This window comes from Bubalus kerabau, chromosome 3 (genome assembly GCF_029407905.1).
Source record: "Bubalus kerabau isolate K-KA32 ecotype Philippines breed swamp buffalo chromosome 3, PCC_UOA_SB_1v2, whole genome shotgun sequence".
Taxonomy (NCBI): Eukaryota; Metazoa; Chordata; class Mammalia; order Artiodactyla; family Bovidae; genus Bubalus; species Bubalus kerabau.
The window spans coordinates 160,877,212-160,892,690 of NC_073626.1; the positions used below are offsets into that span (position 1 = coordinate 160,877,212).

General features: G+C 43.9%; 1 protein-coding gene across 1 annotated transcript in view; it reads left to right on the top strand.

The window, feature by feature from the left end:
• LOC129646770 (sterol 26-hydroxylase, mitochondrial) overlaps window positions 1-15,479 on the top strand; it is a 43,466-nt gene that overhangs the window by 27,127 nt on the left and 860 nt on the right. Inside the window, exons 2-6 of the mRNA XM_055573497.1 lie at window positions 9,118-9,308; window positions 13,529-13,728; window positions 13,832-14,029; window positions 14,178-14,350; window positions 15,160-15,326. Of these exons, the coding sequence (XP_055429472.1) occupies window positions 9,118-9,308; window positions 13,529-13,728; window positions 13,832-14,029; window positions 14,178-14,350; window positions 15,160-15,326 (929 nt within the window). The remainder of the gene's footprint in view (window positions 1-9,117; window positions 9,309-13,528; window positions 13,729-13,831; window positions 14,030-14,177; window positions 14,351-15,159; window positions 15,327-15,479) is intronic.

Here is a 15,479-nt window from a genome sequence, read left to right on the forward strand (position 1 = left end):
TCCATTGTGAAGGAGATCAGCCCTGGGATTTCTTTGGAAGGAATGATGCTAAAGCTGAAACTCCAGTACTTTGGCCACCTCATGCGAAGAGTTGACTCATTGGAAAAGACTCTGATGCTGGGAGGGATTGGGGGCAGGAGGAGAAGGGGACGACAGAGGATGAGATGGCTGGATGGCATCACTGACTCGATGGACGTGAGTTTAAGTGAACTCCGGGAGATGGTGATGGACAGGGAGGCCTGGCGTGCTGCGATTCATGGGGTCGCAAAGAGTCGGATACGACTGAGCAACTGAACTGAACTGAACTGAAAGTGGAATTGGTGCAGTAAAAGATTTCCTCCAGTGCCGGGAGCCAGCACGGGAGTTCCCACCCATGGCAAAGGTCATGCGGAGAGTTCTGGTGGGCAAGGCGAGCCAGAACTCTAGGGGTGCCCCTCTGGGCCTGCCTGAGCGTATACCCCAAAACCAGAATCTGTTTTACTATTTCACGACTTTCACCAACTCCTCTGACAGTGCCCAGGGGGCTGTCCCCGACCACCTTTTCTCTGAAGGAAATCAACTTAGAGCTCTAGCTAATTAATTAACCTCCTGGGCATAATAGGAGTGTTTAAATCCAAACCCCTCAGATGGCTCTCTAACTTGCCTGACAGGTTTACCCGGACTCCTACAGCTACGCATACAATTGTTTACAGTCTCCCAACCGCGGAGAGGCACGGGAAGCTTAAGATATTCAAATAGTATAGAGCCTCTCGGAGAGTTAGAAATTGTCAGAATAGAACTAGTAGAAGATTTCATTGTTGAAAGATTTCATTGTTGAGCCAATGCTTGCTGCCAAGTTTCCACATCCCTTGTATTGTATCCTTGGAAGTGTATTAATTAATATAGTTGGTATGTAGAAAAAATAAGTAGTGGCCTTGGTGTTAACAACTTTAGACCCTTAAGGTAAATTCTTTCCTTTGTTGTAAACCCACTGCACCTTTGCCCTATAGGAATGCAACTGTATCTAACACCTTTGGAGGATGGCGCCAAACTTTAAAATAATAACTCTTAGAGAAAATAAGTCTTATGGTTGACAAACCTTTATCAGCGTCATAAAATGTTAACAGGCCTTCTGGCCAGAAGATGATGTAAATCACCTAAACCATTTGTATACGATAAATTTGCAGAAAAGAAAGCCTGGTCTCAATAAGGATCAAAGACTTCTGACTTTGCATGATTTCACACCCCCTATTATCCTCTATCTGCAACTTAGCGTATATAAGCTCCCTTTGAAAATAAAGCTACGGGCCTTGCTCACCGAAGCTTGGTCTCCCCGTGTCATTCTTTCTTGTTTCCTTTTCCTCCTTTTCTCTTCTGTTCTTCCTTCACGCCAAAATAATTGGAGCGTGGGGGTCCTCTGCGACTACTTATTTGCCTGGGCTTCTAAGACCCACTTGAGAAGGTGCCTAAGGTGGGGCGCCTTCTGCTACTCGAGAGGGCGCCTGCGGCCTCCGTGGTCAGAGCTAACCTGGTGTCACAGGTTATATTGATTTTCCGCATAAACCAGTTATTATTGAGCATCTAAGAAATCTCTGCTTTGCTATTCTAATCGCCAACACCGTCCTCCTGAGGGAATCCCTGGAGCCAACGGGGGCTGCTGCTGCTGCTGCTAAGTCGCTTCAGTCGTGTCCAACTCTGTGCAACCCCATAGACGGCAGCCCACCAGACTTCCCTGTCCCTGGGATTCTCCAGGCAAGAACACTGGAGTGGGTTGCCATTTCCTTCTCCAATGCATGAAAGTAAAAAGTGAAAGTGAAGTCGCTCAGTCATGTCCGACTCTAGCGACCCCATGGACTGCAGCCCACCAGGCTCCCCCATCCATGGGATTTTCCAGGCAAGAGTACTGGAGTGGGGTGCCATTGCCTTCTCCGCCAACCAGGGCTGGACCCCAGTAATCCAGGCCTTTGATATATATTGGCTGCCAAATCATCCTCCAGAAGTTATAAGGGCAACAACTTTGTGCAATAGGGGGAATTCCCATTTCTAAAAAAAAGACTCTGCCGGTATCTTCTTCCCAGAGCAAATAAACAGATGAGCAAACACCCCTTAAAACCTGATCTTTAATCCTATATAAGTAGCTGGCAAGGCAAAGGAAAGGTTGGTCTAGTCCTCTCTTCTTCTTGATTCACAAGAGAGGAAGTCTTGGAACCACAGAAGAGCCAACTCAGGGGAAGCCCCCTCACTCCCTTTCTGTTCTCTCTTTGCTGAGGGGAAATCTCAGCAGGGCCCTTTCTGAGCCTCTGGAGGTTTTAAGTATCACAAACTTCTAGGCTTTTTCTTAGGGGAAATTCATGAAGTATAAAACAATGAACCATTTTAAAGTGCACAATTCAGCAGCATTTAGTGTATTATTAATGTTATAAAACTACTGCCTCTCTCTAGTTTCATAACTTTTTCAAATTTTGATACCCTAGAAAGAGACCCTGTTATTAGTCACTCCTCATTCCCCTTCATGCCACCCTTTGGTATAAACATTAATTTGCTTTCCATCTTTATGGATTTGCCTTTTCAGATATGTCATATAAATGGAATCATACAGTATGAGACCTTTTGTCTCAGCTTCTTTCAGTTAGCATATGTTTTCAAATTTCATCCAAATTTTAGCTTGTATTGTACTCCCGTACTTTGTTCCTTTTTATGGTGGAATACTATTCCATTGTATGTATATCCCGCAATTTGCTTTCCCATTCATCAGTTGATGACTTTCAGGTTGTTTCCACCTTTTGACGACTATAAGTAACCCTGCTATAATCATTGCTGTACAAGTTTCTGTGTGGTATATGTTTTCATTTCTCTTGAGTATATACCTAGGAATGGAATTGCTGGATCATATGGTAATTCTTAATGTTTAACTTTTGGGGAACTTGCCAAATGGTTTTCTACAGCAGCTGCACTATTTTTACTTTCCCATCAGCAATATACGAGGGCTTCAATTTCTCCACCTGCTTGCCAACAACTTGTTACATTCAGTTTTTTGGATTTAAGTCATTCTAGTGGATATAACCCCCGGAGAAAGAAATGGCAACCCACTCCAGTGTTCTTGCCTGGTAAATCCCTTGGATTGGAGGAACCTGGTGGGCTACAGACCACGGGGTCACAAAAGAGTCAGATACAACTTAGTGACTAAACAACAAGTGGATATAAAATGCTTCCTTTTTATGGTTTTGATTTGCATTCCTTAATGATCAGTGATGTTGAACATCTCTTTGTGTGTTTATTGGTTATTTGTATGTCTTTGGAGAAATGTCAAGTGATTTCATCCTTTGAAAATTGGATTGTCCTCTTGTTAAGTTTTAAAGAGTTGTCTGTATATTCTGGATATTAAACCCTGATCAGATATATGATTTGCCAATATTTTCTCTCATTATGTAAATTGTTTATTCACATTCTTGATAAAGTCCTTTGATATGCAAAAGTTTTAAATTTTTATGAAGTCCAATTTTTTAATTTTTTTCCTTTTATTGCTCATATGTTACTATTCAAATCTAAGAATCCATTGCTAAATCCAAGATCATGATGATTTACCACTGTGTTTTATTCTGAGAGTTTTATGGTTTTAGCTCTTTTATTTAGAGTTTTGGTCCATTTTGAGTTAATTTTTGTATATGAAGTGAGGTAGGGGTCCAACTTTGCTCTTTTGCACTTGGTTATCCATTTGTCCTAACACCATTTATTGATGAGATTGTTCTTTTCCCCCTGAATGATCTGGGCACTCTTGTCAAAAATCAATTGACCATAGATATTTAGGTTTATTTCTGGATACCTTTGATTCTAGTCCATGGGTCTATATGTGTATCATTATGGAGAAGGCAATGGCACCCCACTCCAGCACTCTTGCCTGGAAAATCCCATGGATGGAGGAGCCTGGTGGGCTGCAGTCCATGGGGTCGGTAAGAGTCAGATGAGACTCAGCGACTTCACTTTCACTTTTCAGTTTCATGCATTGGAGAAGGAAATGGCAACCCACTCCAGTGTTCTTGCCTGGAGAATCCCAGGGACAGGGGAGCCTCATGGGCTGCCGTCTATGGGGTCACACAGAGTCGGACACGACTGAAGCAACTTAGCAGCAGCATGCTATTACCAAACTGTTTTGATTACTGTAGCTTTGTAATAAGTTTTAAAATCAGAAAGTATGAGTCTTCCATCTTTGTTTTTCTTTTTAAACATTGTTTCAGCTATTTAGGGCTCTTGCAATTTCATATGAATTTGAGGCTTGGTTTCTGAGAAAAACCCATGAAAATTTTAATGGAGATTGCATTGAATCTGTAGGTCACTTGGGAGAGCAGTGCCATTTTAACAGTATTAAGTTACCCAATCTGTGAACATAGGATATCTTTCCATTTATTTAGGCCTTTAATTTCTTTCAGCAGTGTTTTGTAGTTTTCAGTGTACAAGTGTTTTACCTCCTTGGTTAAATTTATTAGTAGTAATTTTATTCTTTTGGATGTTATATATTAGTTTACTTTGGCTGCTCTAACAAAATACCACAAACTGGGTGTCTTAAACAACAAAATTAATTTTTTTCACAGTTCTGAAGGTTGAAAGTAGAAGATAAGGTACCAGCATAGTTGATTTCTGGTGAGAGTCTTTTTCTAACGGGTAGAGCAGGCACATGCCCATTAGCTGGAGACTGTTAGTGTTACACCCTTAGCACAGTAGTTTGAGGTCCCACTATACCAACAGTGGACCTCACTGTGGTCCTTGTGGTAAAGGGTACAGTAAGAGGTGGATCGTGGTCTTCTCCCCAGGGCACTCCAGGCTCTCAGGCCTTGGGGCTGTTGGGGTGATCTAGAGAGGCCCAGGGACGGGCTGAAGGCTGGGGCTATGTCCTGAAGAGCTCCTGAGTCCTTGCAAGGGCCGCCCGCTGGCTAAGCCCAGGCTTCAAGGCATCAGTGAACTTCTCCCATATCCCCACCTCTGTAACCTAATGGCAGTGACAGTATTCATGGGTCACAGTCCATGTAGGCCTCAGAAACTGGACACTGCCATGAAAGTCACCTTCATCCAACTTCAGGCTTTCCATTCAAATAGTTTCAAAAATAGGTACAGTTTAGATTGGTTATCTACTCCTAGGAGGTGACCAGAGGTCAGGGTTAAGTTGAAAGGACATTTCACGTCACTACTTCAGGTCCACCTCTGTGGTTGGGGCTGTTTTCAAAGAAGGGTGATTCTTGTGAGCTGGTTGGTATGTGCTACAACAAGTATTCCCATTGATCCTATACAAATGATTGTCTCAAGTGAAAAGCCTGAGGGCCAGCTCGGTCCTGGGTACCTGGCTCCCTCAGTGATGACAGCTGGGCTGAGCCTGGAAACCTGGCCCTGAAGGTGCCAGCAGCTGAGAACCGCCTCTTCAGCCAGGCGTGGGCACTGGCGGGAGGACCCAGACTGGGTACTAGATGAATGCTGCTGAACAGGGTCATGAGCCCACACAGGGACCCCCTCCTGTTAGCCAGGGCCTGGATCTGAGAGGGTGAAAGTTGAGCCATGGGCCCTTGCCCGTTTTTGTCAGAATAGAGAATAACATTTGTCTTGGTGGAGGTTTATAGATACATGGTGACCGGACTGTGATCTGACCTCAAGAACAAAGGATCTGACACCAAGAAATTTTTTTTTTTTTTTTTGGACATCAAGAAATTTGCAACAACTAAACCATGCCCTGGGCTTCCCAGGTGGCGCTAATGGTAAAGAATTGGCCTACCAATGCAGGAGATATAAGAAATGCGTAGTTCGATTCCTGGGTCGGGGAGACCCCCTGGAGGAGGACATGGGAAACTACTCCAGTATTCTTGCCTGGAGAATTCCATGGACACAGGAGCCTGGCAGGCTACGGTCCATAGGGTTGCAAAGAGTCAGACACGACTGAGCAACTAAGCACGCAGGCACAACCATGCCCCTCCTTCTCCTTCATCTTTCTTATAAAAGGGCTTTGCTGAAAGCTTTCAGGAAGTTCAGGGATTTTAAGGCATGAGCCACTCACTTATCTCCTTACATGGCCCTGCAGTAAGCCTTTCTCTGCTCCAAAGTCTGATGTTTTGGTATTGTTTGGCCTCATTGTGCATTGGGCACACAGACTTGCATTTGGTAACAATTTTTCTGGCTTGCAGACAGCTACCTTCTCCCTGTGTACTTAAATGATCTTTGCTTGGTGGGTGGGTGTGTATGTGCACACACACAGAGAACTCTCTGATGTCTCTTCTTAGGAGGATACTTACTGATCCTACTGGATCAGGGCCCCACTCTTATTTAATCTTATTTTCTTAGATGTCTCTTCTCTAAATATACACTGAGGGTTGGGGCTTCAACCCATGAGTTTTGGAGAGATGCAAACATTCAGTCCATAAAAGATGCTATTATAATTATCTATTAGAATTATTCTCTTAATTTCCTTTTCATATTATCCTTCCAGGCTTTCTAAAATTAATGCCTGCCCCAGTGGAGCCGCTGTTATCAGTGTCCTATGTATCCTCTCCCCTGCTTCCTTTCTGACTCTGTCTCATAAGCTCTGTTTTATCTGCAGCTTGTTATTCTTCCACTTGATTCGTTGGCAACTGCTAAATATTTACCGAGTGCCTGTAATGTGTTTATCAGTGTGTCTCGCAGTAGGGGAGGTATAAAGAAGTACAACATGGTTCCTGTCCTTGAAGACTTTCAATTTAGTTAAAGAAACAGACATCTACATCTACAAAATAATTTCGGAAATGAACTTCCTTGGTGGTCCAGTGACTAAGACTTCAGCTTCCAATGCAGGGGGTATGAGTTTGGTCCCTGTTCAGGGAACCAAGATCCTGCAAGCATCTCAGGCAAAAAACCAAAACATAAAATACAAGCAGTATTGTAACAAATTCAATAGAGACTTTTTAAATGGTCCACATTAAAAAAAATCTTTAAAAAATTTAAGGAACCATTTATAAGCATAAGTAATCCAATTCTTAACTATGTGGCTCATGCCTTAGGATGTAAATAAACTGTAAAAGAGTAGGTCACAGCAGTGTCCCCAGCCCCTAGATCAGTATAGGAGGAACAGGATATGAGCTCAATAAATGAGTATTGGATGAATTTAATACTGTCCATCTTTGGAATTTCATCTGGCAGAGGCTAGCCCTCCCATTCATCCTGGAAGATGATCCCCAGGGGACTCTGGTCTGCAAAGGGGCATTTAGATAGGACGTATCTGAGAACGCTGGGGCTCTCTAACTGGTTCAGGTTACGGCTTAATGGTAGGCTCACAGACATAGCACACATCTCTCAGCAAGTGTTCTGGTGTCTTTCTAAAATAAGTTCTTACATAAATAGATCCTTGTTAAGTTCCACCGAGTAAACTAACTGAGAAGAGGCGTATGAAGGAAAAGGGAAGAAAGCAATGTCTAGGCATGGGGGAAAATGTCCCAGAAAATTCCAAACCAATAGCCAGGAAGTGGTGCCAGGAGCTTTGGATTCCAGGCAAGAAGTGCTGCCCAAGCTTATTAATCTGATCCTTTAAAATATGATTTTTTTTCTGATTCCAAGATGAAGGTAGAATACTTGAAAAACATATCACAGTATAAAGAAGAAAGTAAACTATCTATAAACCATGACTTAGAGATAAGTATTGTTTGCATCATTATATAAAAACATTACATGTCATTTTACTTGAACTTAACAGAAGGAAAAGAAATCAAACTTCAGATAAGACCCAGTGAAATTGATGATTCTGTGGACTATGAGTTCTATAATATGCATAAAAATCTCTTCTCTATAATTAAAAAAAAAGTTTATTTATTTTATTTTTGGCTGTGTCAGGTCCCAGCTGTGGCATGAAGGATCTTTGTGTAGTTGTTTCTCTGTAGTTGTGGCACACAGCTTGGTAGTGGCAGCAAGTGGGCTCAATTGCCCTGTGGAGTGTGGATCTTAGTTGCCAACCAGGGATCGTGTCCTCTTTATTGAAAGGCAGACTCTTAACCACTGGACCACCAGGGACATCCCTTGTGTCCATAATTACAATGTTTCTTTTATAGAAACCCTTTGGACTAATTTTGATATTGGAACACATCTGATCCTCTTAAAACATATTCAGTAACAGATTATGAAAGATGAAGTACTTGGGAAACCACTATGTTTCATTTTATTTCAGGGTAATTTAGCTAATAAATTTAATCTTAGTATTTCTGGATTTTTTTAAGTTTTACCTCCCCCTGCCAAAACATATTTGTTTTCTCCCTTATTTTCAACAACTTTAAAAACATCATTCATTTGCAATGTCAATTTCATAGATGTTATGTGTCTCAACTGTCAAGTGCTGTAGAAATTCTAAGATAAAATATTGAGAATATATACTTTCCTTAACACAGCTAATAAAATTTTTTATTAAAAAAATTCATGCCACATCGTTTACTTCATACTTACATCTTGATTTTCTCATTCAGCTTCTTATTTTTCCTGGCATTTCTAATTGTGTTTCTTTTTTCTTATTGGTTACACGAGATGCTTATCTTCTCATGTTTGGAAGCAAACTGCAGGAAATTTAAATGCCTTCTATGACAGGAGGTACAAGAGATTCAGGTTGGATCCCTGGGTTGGGGAGATCTCCTGGAGTAGGAAATGGCAACCAGCTCCACTATTCTTGCCTGGGAAATCCCCTGGACACAGAAGCCTGGCAGGCTACAGTCCATGGGGTTGCTAAGAGTCAGACATGACTGAGCAGCTGAGCACACACACATGAAGGGGCCATAGACATTCTACTATACTTCACTAAGGGCTCAGTTTCCCTAAAACCCTGGACCCCCAATACCCATACCTCAGCCTACTCCAGTTTCACAGGTATCTCATTTTTCCAAAATTTCATTCCTCTAAGACCTTAGTTCCCCCAGTTCTGCCAGCTACTCATTGCTCTCAATACTTTAACTCCTGTGTAGCTATTTTGTCCAGTGTTCTCCTTTTAAGACTACAGGCCATCCCAGCACCTACCTCCTACACAGTGAGTTTTGCCCAGCCCACCTGCTCTGGTGTGGCCATCGGACATTTCCTCTATCCTGTTTCTCCTCTCCAGGAAGTGCCTGCTTGCCTAGGCCATGATGATTCAGCTTTGGTTGAACCCTACAGGTGCTGAACAAGGCCAAGTACGGCCCAATATGGATAAACCGAGTAGGGCCTCAGATGCACGTGCACCTGGCCAGTGCCCCACTCCTGGAGCAAGTGATGCGCCAAGAGGGCAAGTACCCTGTACGGGACGACATGAAACTATGGAAGGAGCACCGGGACCAGCAAGGCCTGTCCTATGGGCCCTTCACCACGTGAGCTGGGGCTGGAGGGACTGGAAGAGGGCCCCAGAGGCCAGGCACAGGAAGTGGCACTGGGCAGCCAGAGGATAATGGGCAGAGTAGGATCTCCCTGTGTCCTCCGAGCCCGAGTCTGGAAAAAAGCCTCTGTGTCTAGAAAGCGGTGGTTGGGTTGAACTGAAGCCCATGAACCATTCATTGGCTTTTCCACTAATATAGCCTATGACTATGAACAAATGAATAATATACCCTCCTTGGGCTTATGTTTCTTATGTATAAAATGGGAAACTTGAATTACAGGATCTCCAAGGTATCTTTCAGACCTTTCAAGCTCCATGATTCTGTATTATGGTTGAAAATATATTAACTCAAATCCTACTGGGACATATTTACTTATAGTTGAAAAAAAAACACAGCAGCATCATATTAGTTGGGAGGGCTCAATTTAATTTTAAGAATATTTTCCAAATTATGTATTATATGCTTGTTGTTGGTTATAACTTTCATGGATGCTCTCAACACGGAGAGATACGTGTAGGTTTTAGCCTCAAAGTCATACCTAAAAAAGTTAAGATTATTTTGGCAGTGACACATTGAAAGATAAGCTGAGTATATTATATATTCAAATACCAATTAAGGTAAATAATTGAGAATCATTGGTGATAAACCATTCCCAGTGCCACAACTTGTAATTGGGTATATTACAGGCTTCTTTTTGCTATAGTATGTTAAGAGAGCTTCCAAAACAATGAATGGCTTTTTATTTTCCCTAGTTGTCTGACATCCACGTTTCTAAAGTTGTTTTTTTAAGGGATTAAAGTTAATCCAGGTGGTTGAAGTAATAGCAACAACACTGATAATAACTGAGTGTTTATGACATGCCAGACATCAGGCGAGTCTCTTTACATTTATTATTTCATTCTAACCTCACAACAAGGCCAGGAAGTAGATAGTATTATTAATCCCCATTTTACAAATAAAGAAACTGAGGCCCAGGAGGGTTTGGTTTTTGCATGACTTGCCAGAAGTGACACGGTGAGTAGTGACATAGATATCTCTGATTCTGAAAGGCAAGGACTTACTGCCTTGATGTGTTTGGAAAGGAACAGACTGGTTGGAAGGTTCATTTTCTATGTCTTTGATGCCTGTATGTTCATTCTGTCATTTCATACCTTTCTCTTTTCCTGGTTCCTTCATAGGTGGGTGGTTTCAGAACTTAATTCCTTGGTCCTTTTTTCTAAGTTCTGAGAAGAGAATAGAGAATGTTCTTTAAGAGCTGTTTAGCCTGATATCTGACCTTGAGGGCAAGATTTGGGTCTCAAGGATCCTGTACAATATTTGAGACCCAAATCTTGCCAAGAGAGTAAATCCTTAAAGTTTATATTTTTATGGTGACAGATGGTCAGTTCAGTTCAGTCGCTCAGTTGTGTCCGACTCTGCAACCCCACGGACTGCAGCGCACCAGGCTTTCCTGTCCATCACCAACTCCCAGAGCTTACTCAAAACTCACGACCATCAAGTCGGTGATGCCATCCGACCGTCTCATCCTCTGTCGTCTCCTTCTCCTCCCACATTCTAGTCTTGTTATGGTGATCATTTTGCAATGTATTCAGATGTCAAATCATTATATTGAAACCAATATAATGTTGTATGTCAATTATAAATCAATAATAATAATAATAATAAAAGATTTGGGTCTCAGTTTTTCACCAGGTCAGGCCATCACTGGACTTGATGGTTCAGATTTAGAGCTGGAGCTAAACATATACATATATATATATATATATACACACACACACCCCTTTGTGATCTATTATACCCATTTCCTCTAAAGCCAGTTTCCTAAATATGTTATATAATATATGTATTTAAAATCTATTTTGCTAACCTATGAGACTTTTTTGTTTTAACATATATATATATATTTAAAATCTCATTTTCTGAAGCATTGTTTCCCAAGAAATATTTTAAAAACCACAGAAAGGTTCTCATTTAAGTTCTGCAAATCTATTCCTATTGTTGGGAGAGTTTTACTCTTGGAGAAGCACCCAAAACCTGGAGTTCCAATAAATACGTCTGTTCTGGTTTTCATTTTTTTTCTAGCAACACTTTTAGTTTACCTTTTTGCAGTTTCCCCCAACATAAGATGTCGCTAGTGTAAAGAACCTACCTCCAAATGCAGGAGACCTAAGAGACGCGTGTTCAGTCCCTGGGTTGGGACAATTCCTGGAGGAGGGCATGGCACCCCACTCCAGTATTCTTGCCTGGAGAATCCATGGACAGAGGAGACTGGTGGGCTCAGTCCATAGGGCCGTAAAGAGCTGGACATGATGGAAGCAACTTAGCACACACACCAATATAAGAAAGAAAACTCCTAGGGTTTGAAGTTCATTTATTTATTTATTTAGTTTGTTTTTTAGGGTTCATTTAAGTAAAATATATTTTTCAAATTTATTGAAGTATAGTTGGCTTACAGTGCTGTGCTGTGCTTAGTCACTCAGTCACATCCAACTGTTTGCAACCCCATGTTTTGTAGCCTGCCAGGCACTTCTGTTCATGGGGATTCTCCAAGCAAGAACACTGGAGCATGCCCTTCTCCAGGAGATCTTCCCAAACCAGGGATCTGACCCAGGTCTCCCACATTGCAGGCAGATTCTTTACTGTCTGAGCCACCAGGGAGCCCAATAGTTCAAAATAAAAAACTTGATTCTTGCCTTAATACTTGTGAATGTTTTTCTTTTTTAAAGACCGTATGAATTTTTAAAATTCAAAAGTAATATTTATTGTAAAAATTCCAGTAATAAAATATTGTCTCCCTACCCCTTGGTCCCATCCCATCCTCCTAAGTAATCCTGACAATTTGGTGTATATTCTTATCTTGTTGTTGTTTAGTCGCTAAGTTGTATCCAACTCTTTGTGACCCCTGGACTGTAGCCCTCCAGGTTCCTCCATCCATGGAATTCTCCAGGCAAGAATACTGTAGTGGGTTGCTATGCCATGCTCCAGGGGATATTCCCAACCCAGGGATCGAACCTGCCTCTCTTACATCTACCTGCATTGGCAGGTGGGTTCTTTACCCCTACCGCCACCTGGGAAGCCCTATATTCTTCTGTGTGAACATACAGATATGCATGTAGATATATATAGGGTTCCCTCTCTTCCTCTTAAAATTTTACCATGTTATACTTATTACTCTACATCTAGCTTTTTAAAAAATTGACCCATACCCAGCTTGCTTAGGAAAGGTAATGGGTTTAGGGGACTGCTGAAGATGGGAGTAGCCCCTGAAAATTAAACCCCTGAATGGGAAGTGTGTGTCCATCCCCATGAGCATCCCTGTCTAACCAGGGTGAGGACCCAAATACCTACTGCATGGCTATGGCAAGAGGACCTGGAGCATCAGCCAGATAACGCTCTCCATCTCCTTGGTGCCTTGAGCCTAGCAGAGCACAAAGGTCCTCTGAGCACCTCAAGAACCCTCAGTTGCTCTCTTTTATCCCTCAGCCTCAACACAGAGGGACCAGAGCCACTGTAGCTGCCTAGCTCATTTCACATACAGAAGATTATAGAGTTGTGTCATCCTAAGATAATCACAGTCAACATTCATTAAGTATTCACCCATTTGCCAGGCACCAATCTAAACACGTTAATTATCCTACTAAGATAGGTGCTCTTATTACTTTCATTTTACAGAAGGGAAACTAAGGCACAGAGAAGTTGAGTCACTTGCCTAACGTCACTCGGCCGACATCATCTGACCTATGATTTGACCCTAGGCAGATTGGTTCAGACGGCTTCCCAGGTGGCGCTAGTGGTAAAGAACCCGCCTGCCAATGCAGGAGACGTAAGAGATGGGGGTCAACCCCTGGGTCTGGAAGATGCCCTGGAGGAGGACATGGCAACCCACTCCAGTATTCTTGTCTGGAGAATCCCCTGGATTGGAGGAGCCTGGCTGGCTATAGTCCATAGGGTCGCAAAGAGTCGGATACAACTGAAGCGACTTAGCATGACACAGGTTGGTTCAGATGCCCACCTTAACTACTTCCTTTATGCTGTTAGTGAAATTCTGAAGTTTTGTGATTTGAAGATTCTGTCATTTGAGAGTTTGTGATTCCATAATTCTAGATCTAGGAGTCTGAGATTTTCCTCAACTCTGTAAGGGTCTCAGGGTGGGAAGATACCACCTAACCCAGTCCCCACCAGGTACTGACACTGGTGTCACTCTTCGTCTGCAGGATGGGAGAGCAGTGGTACCGATTGCGCCAGACTCTGAACCAGCGGATGCTGAAGCCAGCTGAGGCTGCGCTCTACACGGATGCTCTGAATGAGGTGATCAATGACTTCATGGATCAACTGAAACAGCTGCGGGCAGAGAGTGCCTCAGGGGACCACGTGCCTGACATCGCTCACCAATTCTACTTCTTTGCCTTGGAAGGTACTCTGGTGGGGAGAAGGGACTGGTGGGCATGTGTCAGGGCTAGGTGTGGGTTAGGGGTAGGCTGTACTCCCCCCTGATAACAGCTGCCATGTACCTCCAGCTATTTCCTACATCCTGTTTGAGAAACGTATTGGCTGCCTGGAGCGCTCCATCCCCAAGGACACCGAGACTTTCGTCAGATCTGTGGGGCTCATGTTCCATAACTCGCTCTTTGTCACCTTCCTCCCCAAGTGGACTCGTCCCCTGCTGCCCTTCTGGAAGCGGTACCTGGATGGCTGGAACACCATATTCTCTTTTGGTGAGGAGTCCAGGGGAAGAAGTGGGGGCATGGGTCCCAGGCTCGATGCAGTAACCGCCCCCAGTACTCTCTCCCAGGACTTTCTCCCTCGGTCCTTGGAGAGCATGGCTTTTGGCCGCATCCTCCTGGTTCCCCATTGTCCCTGTAGGAAAGAAGCTGATTGATCAGAAATTGGAGGAGATAGAGGCCCAGCTGAAGACAGGGAATCCAGAGGAGACCCAGATATCTGGTTACCTGCATTTCCTGCTGACCAGCGGACAACTCAGTCCTCGTGAGGCTGAGGGCAGCCTGCCCGAGCTGCTCTTGGCTGGAGTAGACACGGTGCGTGAGTGGGGCGGGCGCGGAGGCCAGGGCCTCCCAGCTCTCATCCTGGGCCAGTTTCCCACTATCCTCCACCTGAGCCTGACCTTCGTCCCTCCAGGTACCTGCTTCTCTTTCTGTAATGTGGATTTAGAGCTGGAAGGAAAATGGGGGTCATTCAGCCTCGCGGAGGTGGGCCAGGAGTGGTTCCAGTGTGAGGGATTCGCTCACTCCCTGGAGCCTCTCTGACAGCTGGGAAGTTTCATCTCATACCTAATCTACTCCTTCATGCTGTCATCTAAGCAGAAAGTTGAAGAGCTTGCCCATAGCACCTTCTTAGTAGGGCCTCTTTTGTGTGCTTTTGTCCTGTTAGGTTTCTCTGTTAGTCTCCTTTGCTGTTACGGTGTGATTCTCTATCATATCAGTCCTTATCCTGCATGAAGCCACGTTGAGCATTGGAGAGAGGGTCCTATAAACCCTGGAGTCTAATCCTGCTGTGTAAAAGTGTTAGTCACTCAGTCATCTCTGACTATTTGAGACCCCGTGGACTGTAGCCCACCAGGCTCCTCTGTCTATGGGATTCTCCAGGCGAGAATACTGGAATGGGGTGCCATTCCCTTCTCCAGGGGGTCTTCCTGACCCAGGGATTGAGCCCGGGTCTCCTGCATTGCCGGCAGATTTTTTACCATCTGAGCCCTCCGGGAAGCCCTGCCATACTCGAAGCAATTTAATTTCTCTCCCACATTTTGCAAACATGCAAACACCTTCCCACCATCTAACTGGGCCTCTTTCCTAGAAATCCCTGCTCACTTCATCTCTTTACCTCCCAGACATCCAACACGCTGACATGGGCCCTGTACCATCTTTCAAAGAACCCAGAGATCCAGGCGGCCTTGCATAAGGAAATGGTGGGCGTGGTGCCCGCTGGGCAGGTGCCCCAGCACAAGGACTTAGCCCGCATGCCCCTGCTCAAAGCTGTGCTTAAGGAGACCCTGCGGTAGGATACTGTCCCTGGGAACAAGGGTCTGTGTGTGGAGGGGAGCTCAGAGACAGGAGTGGGAAGTGGGGGCTGAGGGACTGTGGCCAGGGTCAGAGATGAGATGGGAAGAGGGGACTGGGGGACCAGAGGGGTGTGGCCGAGAGGGTGGGC